Source organism: Microtus ochrogaster (assembly GCF_000317375.1).
Source record: "Microtus ochrogaster isolate Prairie Vole_2 chromosome 14 unlocalized genomic scaffold, MicOch1.0 chr14_random_1, whole genome shotgun sequence".
Taxonomy (NCBI): domain Eukaryota; kingdom Metazoa; phylum Chordata; class Mammalia; order Rodentia; family Cricetidae; genus Microtus; species Microtus ochrogaster.
The window spans coordinates 27,877,699-27,887,974 of NW_004949096.1; the positions used below are offsets into that span (position 1 = coordinate 27,877,699).

The window sequence follows — 10,276 nt, forward strand, 5'->3', positions numbered from 1 at the left end:
GAAGAAGTATCATCCGAGGAGGACACAAATCCCATGCTTTATTTCGTCGTCTTTTAAAAAAAAAAAAAAAAAAAAAGATAACCATGGCTCCTCTTGGAGGCCAATAGTAGGAAGTGAGCTCAGGAGAGCAGGACGGGAGATAGAGGCTTTGGTACCAGAACCTCATCCAGCCCTGTTTCCTTTTTTTTTATTTTAGCTATCTGTCTTTCTGGCTGTCATGAACAGAATGGCTATTGCAGCAAGCCAGCAGAGTGCCTGTAAGTTGAGGACAGGAAGCGGGATGGGGGACTCTTCCTTGTAAGCAGGCCTCCCACCTTACACTCAGCTTCTCTTCTGCCCTATAGCTGCCGTCCAGGGTGGCAGGGCCGCCTATGCAATGAATGTATCCCCCACAATGGCTGTCGTCATGGCACCTGCAGCATCCCCTGGCAGTGTACCTGCAATGAGGGCTGGGGAGGTCTGTTCTGCGACCAAGGTGAGTGAGGGAAGGAGAGATGGGGTGGCAGGGGCTGAAACTAGAGATAGTGACTGGGTTCTCTTCCTTGGTGATGGCTGACTAGCTTTCCTATTACTGGTCAAGGATCTTAGGACTTGTATATGTGCACATGTGTGGTGCTGGGGATGGAACTCAGGGTACCACAATACTACCTGTGAGCTACACCCGAGCTCCATCTTGGGACTTTTAAAGACTCTTTTCAACTCCCCTAGAATGGGATGGTGGGACATTCTTCTCCAGGTACATAAGACTAAAGAGGCCCAAGGGGTAACAGCTTGGGAGCCTGGAGCTCATGCTCATAAAGTCTAGCAAGACCAAAGAGAAAGGGAGGCCGAGCTCTGTTCCTCTTTCTGCCTTTAGTTACCTATTAACCCTCTGAGTGTTTGCTCACCTTCCAAGGCTGTTTGAGCAGCTCTCCCCTAAACAGCTGTCTGGTGGGGTGTGCCTACTGGCTGCCCTGGGCTGTGGCCAACCTGGGCCTCTGGGTAGAGGGAACATCTAACTGACTTTTTTAGTGTGGGCACAGCCACCTGCCTTTCTCCAGCCACACTTGCCAGGCAGCTGCCTGGGCTCACGCAGTCTCTACCTGGTATTTGAGGGTTGCTACTCCTCTGCCTACACAGGAGTCTATGAGCCCCAGCCTTGAGAGAGGGAACCTTTTCTTCTACATCCCTGTACCCAGCTGCATCCTCCCGTTTTCAGGGTCAAGCACTGTGCCTGCTGCCATGGAAACACTGCACAGGCCCGGAGAGGATGGGGAGGGGGGAGTTGCCATGCTGGAAAAAGCTTGCCTATGCCCTGACTTTTTGCCAGCATGGAATCCAGTCCTTGTATGTTCTTATTCTCTCTCTCTCTCTCTCTCTCTCTCCCTCTCTCCCTCTCTCCCTCTCTCTGGTTCTGTCCCCAGCACACCCACACCCACACAGCTGGTCCCTTGCTTTCCTCCTTTCTGCATACACATTTGCTCCCAGGCAATCCAGTCATATACTCAGTGTATGCAAACACAACCCTACAGCCCCCTCTGTTTGTTTTGTCTGGCTCTCCCTCCTTTCCCTTCTTCAATAAGAAAATAAATAGCTATCATTCAAAATACACATTTAACACGTCCTTTAGAAAATGCCCGGTCCAGTCTGTGGTGATTCTCATCTCCCTGCTACTCTTTCCACGTGCTGAAATTTCACTCCTTCATCTAGGTCCTTTTTGCTTGCACCTCCTTCATTTAAGCCTTTTGTGACTTCCTCATTGGCTGGGGCCTTAGCTTCACCTCCTTCTCCTCTTCATCCTGCCCTGACGGGCAGCGTTTGTGAGCTTACCACAGCAGAACCCTGACCAGTTTTGCTTTGCTTACGTGTGGCTTAAGGTACTTCAACACTCAGATTTCACCGACAGAGGAAGAGGGATGCATGGGCCTGGGAAACTTTGAGTTGAAGCTTCTTTGGGCCAAGCACAGGGTGACTTCGCTTGTAGGTGGGAGGCTACATGGTCCCACTCAGCTGGTTGCTTCCTGCCTCCACAGATCTCAATTACTGCACCCACCACTCCCCATGCAAGAATGGAGCCACGTGTTCCAACAGCGGGCAGCGGAGTTATACCTGTACCTGCCGCCCGGGCTACACTGGTGTGGACTGCGAGCTGGAACTCAGCAAGTGTGACAGCAACCCCTGTCGGAATGGCGGCAGCTGTAAGGTGAGACGCAAGCCAGCAGCACAGGGAGGCAGAGGTCTAACCAGGTAGCATCCAGACATGCGATGGAGAGGCACTATGGGCAAGCAGAGGCTAGCTGCCGACTCCTATATCCTTGCCTCATCCCCAGGGTCTGACTTTAGCCTGTTTATGATCTCTCTCCAGGACCAGGAGGATGGCTACCACTGCCTGTGTCCTCCGGGCTATTATGGTCAGCACTGTGAACATAGTACCCTGACCTGTGCTGACTCACCTTGCTTCAATGGGGGCTCCTGCCGGGAGCGCAACCAGGGGGCCAGTTATGCCTGTGAATGCCCCCCTAATTTCACCGGCTCCAACTGTGAGAAGAAAGTGGACAGGTGCACCAGCAGCCCATGCGCCAATGGTGAGTCCTTCCCGTCACCTTCCTAACCTGCTGAAATGGCCCTGGGGCCAGATCGCCTGAGAGAGAGAGAGAGAGAGAGAGAGAGAGAGAGAGAGAGAGAGAGAGATGTCTTCTCCTCTGGGCAAACTCACCAACTCCCCTTTGCTGTGGAGGGTGGACAGCTTGCATAATTGGGGGTGGCGCTTTGGAGGAGAACCAGGTGACAGGTAATATCCCATCCTATATGGATGAGCCCGGATCTGATGAGTGTTGACAAGAGACCCTCCTCAGGAAGCTGTGAATTAGAAAGAAGGATGCTGGAGGCTTCACACCCCTTCTCAGGGGAGGCCAGTAGGTCCTTGGAGCTCTGTGCCTTGAGGCCTCTTCCCCACGCTCCCTTAGAATGAGTGGGGCACAAAATATCTAGACTATCCAGCACTTTTGGATACACAAAACCCGCTGGTAATCTTATGTATTTGGTCAACAGGTGACAGGCAGGCAGGCAGTTGTTAGGGAGCTGCTGAGGGCCTGGGGGTGGCAATGTCCTCACTTAGCTCCCTCATCCTGGAGGGGAAGGTGTAACTAAATGCCTTTGGTGTGGCTGTGACGGTGGAATTAAGTGGTAATTTCACCTACATGAGTGCTTCCTCTCTGGAGTCTGTGCTTGCCTCGGTCTTTGCTACCTGAGCCTCAGAGCTACCTGGGAACTTTAACAGATGGAGAAACTGAGGCTAAGGGATCGGGGGTCAGATCCTCTGCTAGAGAGAGCAAAGCAAGCATATGTGTTGTACCCTCAAATTCTGTAAGATGCCAGTGACTTATACAATGGCTCCACGGAGGCATGGAGAACCAGGGTCAGCCCAACTCCAGGACGTCAGAGTCTTGATACAGTTCCTTTCGTAGAGGGCTCTGTCCATGCAGGCTTAACACTGCGGGTAGAAGGGCCAAGCTCATGGGTTAGGCCCCATGCCCTTCACCTGGGAATTTGTGGGCTATTGCTGACTTGGGTCCTATGTCCTTACAGGGGGCCAGTGCCTAAACAGAGGTCCAAGCCGTACCTGCCGCTGCCGTCCTGGGTTCACGGGCACCCACTGTGAACTCCACATCAGTGACTGTGCCCGAAGCCCCTGTGCCCACGGGGGCACGTGCCACGATCTGGAGAATGGGCCGGTGTGCACCTGCCCCTCTGGCTATTCTGGCAGGCGCTGTGAGGTGCGGATCGCCAGCGATGCCTGTGCCTCAGGGCCCTGTTTCAACGGGGCCACCTGCTACGCAGGCCTCTCAGACAACGTCGTCTGCAACTGTCCGTACGGCTTTGTGGGCAGCCGCTGCGAGTTTCCCGTGGGCTTGCCACCCAGCTTCCCCTGGGTCGCTGTCTCCCTGGGCGTGGGGCTGGTGGTACTGCTGGTGTTGCTGGGCATGGTGGCGGTAGCCGTGCGGCAGCTGCGACTTCGGCGGCCCGACGATGGCAGCAGGGAGGCCATGAACAACTTGTCAGACTTCCAGAAGGACAACCTAATCCCGGCTGCCCAGCTCAAGAACACAAACCAGAAGAAGGAGTTGGAAGTGGACTGTGGCCTGGACAAGTCCAACTGTGGCAAACTGCAGAACCATACATTGGACTACAATCTGGCTCCAGGACCCCTGGGGCGGGGGACCTTGCCTGGGAAGTATCTCCACAGTGACAAGAGCTTAGGGGAGAAGGTGCCACTTCGGTTACACAGGTGAGCCATACTTGAAAGCCCAGGGCTTTGTTGTGTGTGGATGGTTACATATTTTGACGGGAGCTCCCAGGCTGAGTGGCATCAGATCCTGGCTGCTTTTCAACCAGCAGGGGCTATGGTGCTGACTGCAAGATACTCTAATTGCATTTCCATAGGGAGCCAGGCTCAGTGGCACACACTTGTAGCCCTAGCTACTTAGGCTGAGACAGGAGGATGGCAAGTTTGATGCCAATCTGGGCAACATAGCAGATCGTGTCTCAGAGACAAAATGAAATGGCTCAGAGGGTACAGGCACCTGCTGCCGGGACTGATGGCCCGAGCTTGATCTTCAGTCCCCACATGTTAGAGGGAGGTCACAGACTGCTGCAAGCTGTCCTCTGACTTCCACAGTGTGCAGTGGCAAGCACACATTCACACGCATGTGTACACACACACACAAGTGTAACACGTTTTTTTTTTGTTTTTTTTTTTTTGTTTTTTTGTTTTTTCGAGACAGGGTTTCTCTGTGGCTTTGGAGCCTGTCCTGGAACTAGCTCTGTAGACCAGGCTGGTCTCGAACTCACAGAGATCCTCCTGCCTCTGCCTCCCGAGTGCTGGGATTAAAGGCGTGCGCCACCATCGCCCGGCTTGTAACACGTTTTTTTAAGACAGTTTCTCTGTGTAACCTTAACTGTCCTGGAACAGTTCACTCTGTAGAACAGGCTGGTCTCAAACTCAGAGATCCACCTGCCTCTGCCTCCTGCTGGGATTAGAGGCGTGCAGCACCACCGCCCGGCTTCTTCTAAGGATCTCTTACTAGGGAAGCCCCTCCTGGTCATTCATCCATTCTTCACTCCTGAATACCAACTGTCCACAGTACATCTCTTAGGTCCGCCATCTTTCCACAGTACGGCTTGTCTCTAGCGGCAATACTGCCCTTTTCTAGGTCTGTGACCGCTGGTTTGGTTGAGTCCTTCTCAGGGGCCTGTTTTAAGTACCCACCCCCCGAAGGCCAGCATTGAGCACTCCCCGCCCACAGCATTCTGGACCACTGCAGCACACACCCTTTAACTCTCTGGGATGGAGATCAGCACCTTGTCCCCTCTCCAGTTCTCCCCTCCATTCTTACCCGCCTGTCTTATGTTCCCTCAGTGAAAAGCCAGAGTGTCGAATATCAGCGCTATGCTCCCCCAGGGACTCCATCTACCAGTCAGTGTGTTTGATATCAGAAGAGAGGAACGAATGTGTCATTGCCACAGAGGTGAGTTCTGGGCTGGCCCTCCCGGTCAGCACGTCCCCTCCTGCTCACCGGCAGCCTCATTCCTGAAGGGGTGGGGCAGAGGTCTCTTCCTTGGTGTTTAGTGGCTCCTGGGTCCCCTGCTGGCCTCATGGCCACGGAGGGTGTGAAACAGGAACCAGATGGTATGCCTGACTTGGCAGCTGCACCAATGAAAGGGACAAAGTTAAGGAGACAGGGGGACTTCGGGTAGAGCCAGGAAGGACAGCTATGGTACTGGCTACCTTTCAGGCACTAGTTCCCAGTTGCCTTTGCGTGGAAACAGTTGCAATGTTGGCCCGCTCCTCACCACTTCCTCCCTCCACATTAGTACAAACTCCCAGACACTTGTATATCTTAGGGCAGAAGACTGAGGAGAATGTCCCTCCCAGAAAGGCCCAGAGCATCCCCGGAGACAGTGCCTATCCCCAAGATAACCATCTTTCCGTTTTGTGAATGCTCCCCAGGTATAAGGCACGAGCCCACCCGGACACCCAGCTTTGGCCCCGCAGCTGGGCCTTCCTTCTGCATTTGTTTACATTGCACCCCGGATGGGACGTCTTTAGTATGCACAGTGCTGCTCTGAGGAGGAGGAGGAGGGGATGGCATGAACTGGACAGACTGTGAACCTGCCAAGAGTTGCACCACCTCTGTACGCCTTCATGAGTCTGCCTGGCCTCAGACGGGCAGCCCCACCAACAAGGGAAGAGCCAAGGAGCTGGAGGAACACCTGTTGAGCTGATATCTAAGGTGCCACTTGGACTTGCTCTGCCAGCAGCAGCCATCACGGGGCTCTTGACTGTTTTCAGAGAGTAGCAGTGGCCCCAGGAGGTCTTGGAGCTGCTGTGGCTCCCATGGGCATCTGTGTTTCCAAAGTGCCTTTGCCCAGGCTCCGTCATGACAGCTGGGCCCAAATGAGAGAGGAGAGAAGAGGTTTGCAAGGGACGGGCCTCCTGTAGGCCTGAAAGCTGTGCTGTTTGGCTTTTGGCAGAGCTACCCTGCAGGCGAGGTAGAGAAGTGGTTCTTGCCTCCAACCACATCGTGTGGGGTGCCACTTAGCCTAGACCCTCTGGGCAAAAGGTGGTAGATCACCTCTCACTGGTCCTGGTGCCTTGGGGCTTGTATGAACAGATGGGCTTCGGGCCTGCCCCTTTGCCAGCTAGGGTTTCAGCCCCAAGTGGGGAGCTCAGGGCCTTTATGCTAAAATTCCAATGAGGGAGGTCACGGGTGCTGCTGTGGCCTAGGCCCCGTCCTCTCTCATGCCCATTTCTGTGCCCTTGAGCCTGGGCTCTATCAGTGCCCACTGCTGCCCCAGACCACCCTTGAAGCCGATCTTCAGAAATCAATAATATGAGGTGTTTTGTTTTTTTTGTAGTTTATTTTGGAATCTAGTATTTTGATAATTTAAGAATCAGAAGCACTGACCTTTCTACATTTTATAACATTATTTTGTATATAATGTGTATTTATAATATGAAACAGATGTGTACAGGAATTTATTACTTCTTGGGTCCTGTCTTTGTAATGGGAGAATGGGAATCCTCTCTTCTCCCTGCCTTCCTACCCCAAATATTTGGGAGCCCCTTCTCTTCTTGCTGGAACCCGGAGGGCCTCTGCATGCTGGGGTTTGGCGTATTATGTGGAAGGCCTGTGTCTCAGTCGGGTCTTTGGGGAGCCTACCCTCATCCACCTCATCCCCAGGCCAACCTTCTATGCTTGGTGGCTTTGAGACCAGATGCCACTACCCCACTTTATGCTGCTACCAATCCAGTCCATGAGGCTATATTTCCCCTGTCTGGAAACTCTCTTCCCTTTCCCCAAGCCCGAGAGAAGGAGCATGGGAGCTTGATTTTCTCCTATTGAGGAGGATTCTCTCATTACTTATTCAAAAGGACTCTCTTATTAGATCATGGGCTAGGTCCCCGCTGGGCACTTCCTCCTGCTGGCATCTGCTGTTTTCTCAGTATGATTGAGGGATTGATCTGGCATGGGATGGGGAGGGAATTTGCCCTGGGTTTGTCTTTCTGGCAGCTGGACAGAGCTGAAGGGATGGATGAGGCTGCGAGGAGTGGGGGTCAGAGCTCTCCTCAGGCTGAGACACTAATAAGGGAATTTCCAACCTGCTCCATGCCCAGCTTCCTCTAAGGCACAGGATAGTCCCTAGGGTGCCAATCCTCTCTCTGCAGCCACAAACATACCCCATGATGAGCAAATAATGAAAAAAAAAAAACCAAAACAACCCCCAGATGAGGGAAAGCTGCTCGGATGCCCAGCTCTCAGCCTCTTCACAGTAAAGCAAAACAGACCCAACAGAAGCCTTCCTAGTGGAATCCAAACTTGCCCCACCCCCAACTCCAGCATGGTGACCCAAGATCTGGGCGCTTATTTGAGCGCCAGGAGCATGCACATGTCCCACGGCTTGGCCATCATTCTCTGTTGCTCTACTGCACACACAGGGTATCAAACAGGAAGACATTCAGGGAACGGTTCCCACAGCCTGAGCCGACAGCAGGGGGAAGAACAACACGACCTCACTCTTCCTGCCCAAAATGAAACAGGAAAGCAGCTCCTAGGCTCTGGGGGGCGGGGGAAGCTGGGCTGGGACAGAAGGCAAGATGACGAGGCTCCCATGTGGGGGACAGGTAGGACACCCGCAAGCCTGCACGTCCACACCGCCAGGCTGGGCTACATTACCAGATGGTCAGAGAAGAGCCCTGGAGGGGTCCTGGTTGCTGGGTCAACCCATTTATCACCTCTGAAATCCTAGTCAGGGAGCTGAGAGCACCCAGCGCGTCACCCTGACTTCTTGGCGTGAGTGGGAACCCACGCAAGGATTTGATGTGGTATGCTCGTGGGTGCTCCAGCCTGCAGCCCATGCCGGGCCCTCTCCCTAACAACTCAAAAGTGGGTTCCAGTTCTCACTTGGAGTGTAAACAAATTACAATCCTTCTCTCCCAGGATTTTCTGACAGTCTCTCCATAAGGGGCCAGCCTCTCCCCAGAGGCAAGGTATTCAAGGTATTCTTGATCACTCAAGTGTCCAGGAGACTTGACATTCAAACAAGATTAGCCTATAGCTCAGACTCACTGTGAAGAACTCTCAGTAGCCTCGCAAATGCTCGTCTTCGTATATTTTTAAAGAGAATTCAGAGTTTAGAAGTTCCTCAGCAGACTGTCCTGTCTAAAGAATTAGTCTGACCTCCTGGTGACCTTCGGCCCTGAGGACAGCTGCTTTTCCAGAGCTTGTTGGCTGGTGACCACCTGGAGATCCTTGAGCTGTGGGTTGGGAGGGGCCATGAAGAAGGCAGTGGTGCCTTCCTCGGCTTGCGCAGGCAAGGCCACAGTGAACCCAGTCCGAGGGCAGATGAGGGTACAGAGGCTCCTACCCACTTCCACTTAGGCTAGTAGAGGCCACAGGACTCAACAAGTACAGTGTGACACCTCTGCCAGGGGCCCTACCGAGAGAGCCCTCCGTGAGCTCTTTCCTCTCTGTGTTGTCACCCGTGGGTCTACACCATCTGTGGGCCCAGCCCTCCGCCCCGTGTGACCTGCAGCATTCCGGGAAGGAGATGGAAGTGATTCACTCAGGGAACTGTGACTGTCTCTTCCCAGGGAGGGGATGCTCCTGGGAGGTCCCAGCGGCCTTTCCCCAGGGGAGCCGCGCCCACTGCCTCTCGCTCCCAGGGTGTCCCGGGTCGGGTCTGATCGGACAACGGAAGAGTCAGGTGCGCCCGGCCGCCTGTCGGGGTCAGCCCTCCACCTGTCGCCACCGCCGGGCGCCCCGGAGCTCTGCGGCTCCCCGCCCTCTGCTCTTTGTTACAGCCCGACTTCCTGTTTGTGGTCACGGACCCGGGCTCACTTCCCGGGCCGGGAAGCCGCCGAAGGCCGCGAGTTTCTCGGAGACACTCCCACTGAGTCCCGCCTCCTGCCTCCTCCGTATCAGCTCTCCCTCCCCACCCCCACCTCGCCCGGGAACCCGCGCGGGACGAGAGCCGCGGGAAGCGGGGTTCTCCAGCGGGCGTCACGGCTGGACCGCCGGGTGGCCACGGGACACTAGAGGGCGCTGCGCGGCCGCCCAGGCTGCTGTCCCGCTGGAGGCTCCTGGGGCCGCCCCGGGACAAAGCAGGGATCCGGTCCAGGAATCTTGAATCTGTTTGCGCCTCTGTTTGGATCTTAAACTGAGAGTGCGATGCTTTCTCCCAGGTATTGTCCCGGTGTTCAGAGGAACAAGGCCCCTTCACCAGCTAAAGCCAACTCTGACACGTCCCCACCATCTTCCAGCCACCTCCTGCGGGTGCTCATTCTGACCTAAATGGAAAGGAGCAGTAGAGCTAGTGATTAAAACTAAACTCCCTTCCAATGCCATCCCTCACTGTCAAGTGATCTGGGACATCCATTTCTTCAACACTCTTTGAGCCCCTATATTATTATAGGCCAGACATTGATTGCAAAGCATAGTGACTTATCTGAAGAGACTAATCAATCTGGAGAGGCTAACCATTTGGGTTTGTTTGTGTGCATGGCTTTGTTTTCATTTTCATTTTGTTTTTGAGACAGGGATTTAGCTTAGGTTGGCCTTGAGTTTCTTTTTTTATTATTTATTTAACTTTATTTTACATGCAACGGTGTGAATTGTCAGATCACCCAGAAACTGGATTTACAATCACTTATGAGCTGCCATGAGGATGCTGAGAATTGAACCCACTTCCTCTGGAAGAGCCACCGAGCCATCTCTCCAGGCCCTTAATTTCAAAA

The 10,276-nt window shown here is 53.9% G+C and overlaps 1 protein-coding gene across 2 annotated transcripts in view; it reads left to right on the plus strand.

Moving 5' to 3' along the window:
- The window catches only part of Dll4 (delta like canonical Notch ligand 4), a 9,798-nt gene extending 2,792 nt beyond the window's left edge, over positions 1-7,006 (plus strand). For both annotated transcript variants that reach the window (XM_026787669.1, XM_005364269.3), the window contains exons 5-11: positions 197-257; positions 345-475; positions 2,013-2,182; positions 2,345-2,564; positions 3,568-4,267; positions 5,399-5,507; positions 5,990-7,006. In XM_026787669.1, coding sequence (XP_026643470.1) covers positions 197-257; positions 345-475; positions 2,013-2,182; positions 2,345-2,564; positions 3,568-4,267; positions 5,399-5,507; positions 5,990-5,995 — 1,397 coding nt within the window. In that variant the 3' untranslated portion in view covers positions 5,996-7,006. The remainder of the gene's footprint in view (positions 1-196; positions 258-344; positions 476-2,012; positions 2,183-2,344; positions 2,565-3,567; positions 4,268-5,398; positions 5,508-5,989) is intronic.
- The last annotated feature ends 3,270 nt before the right edge of the window (positions 7,007-10,276 follow it).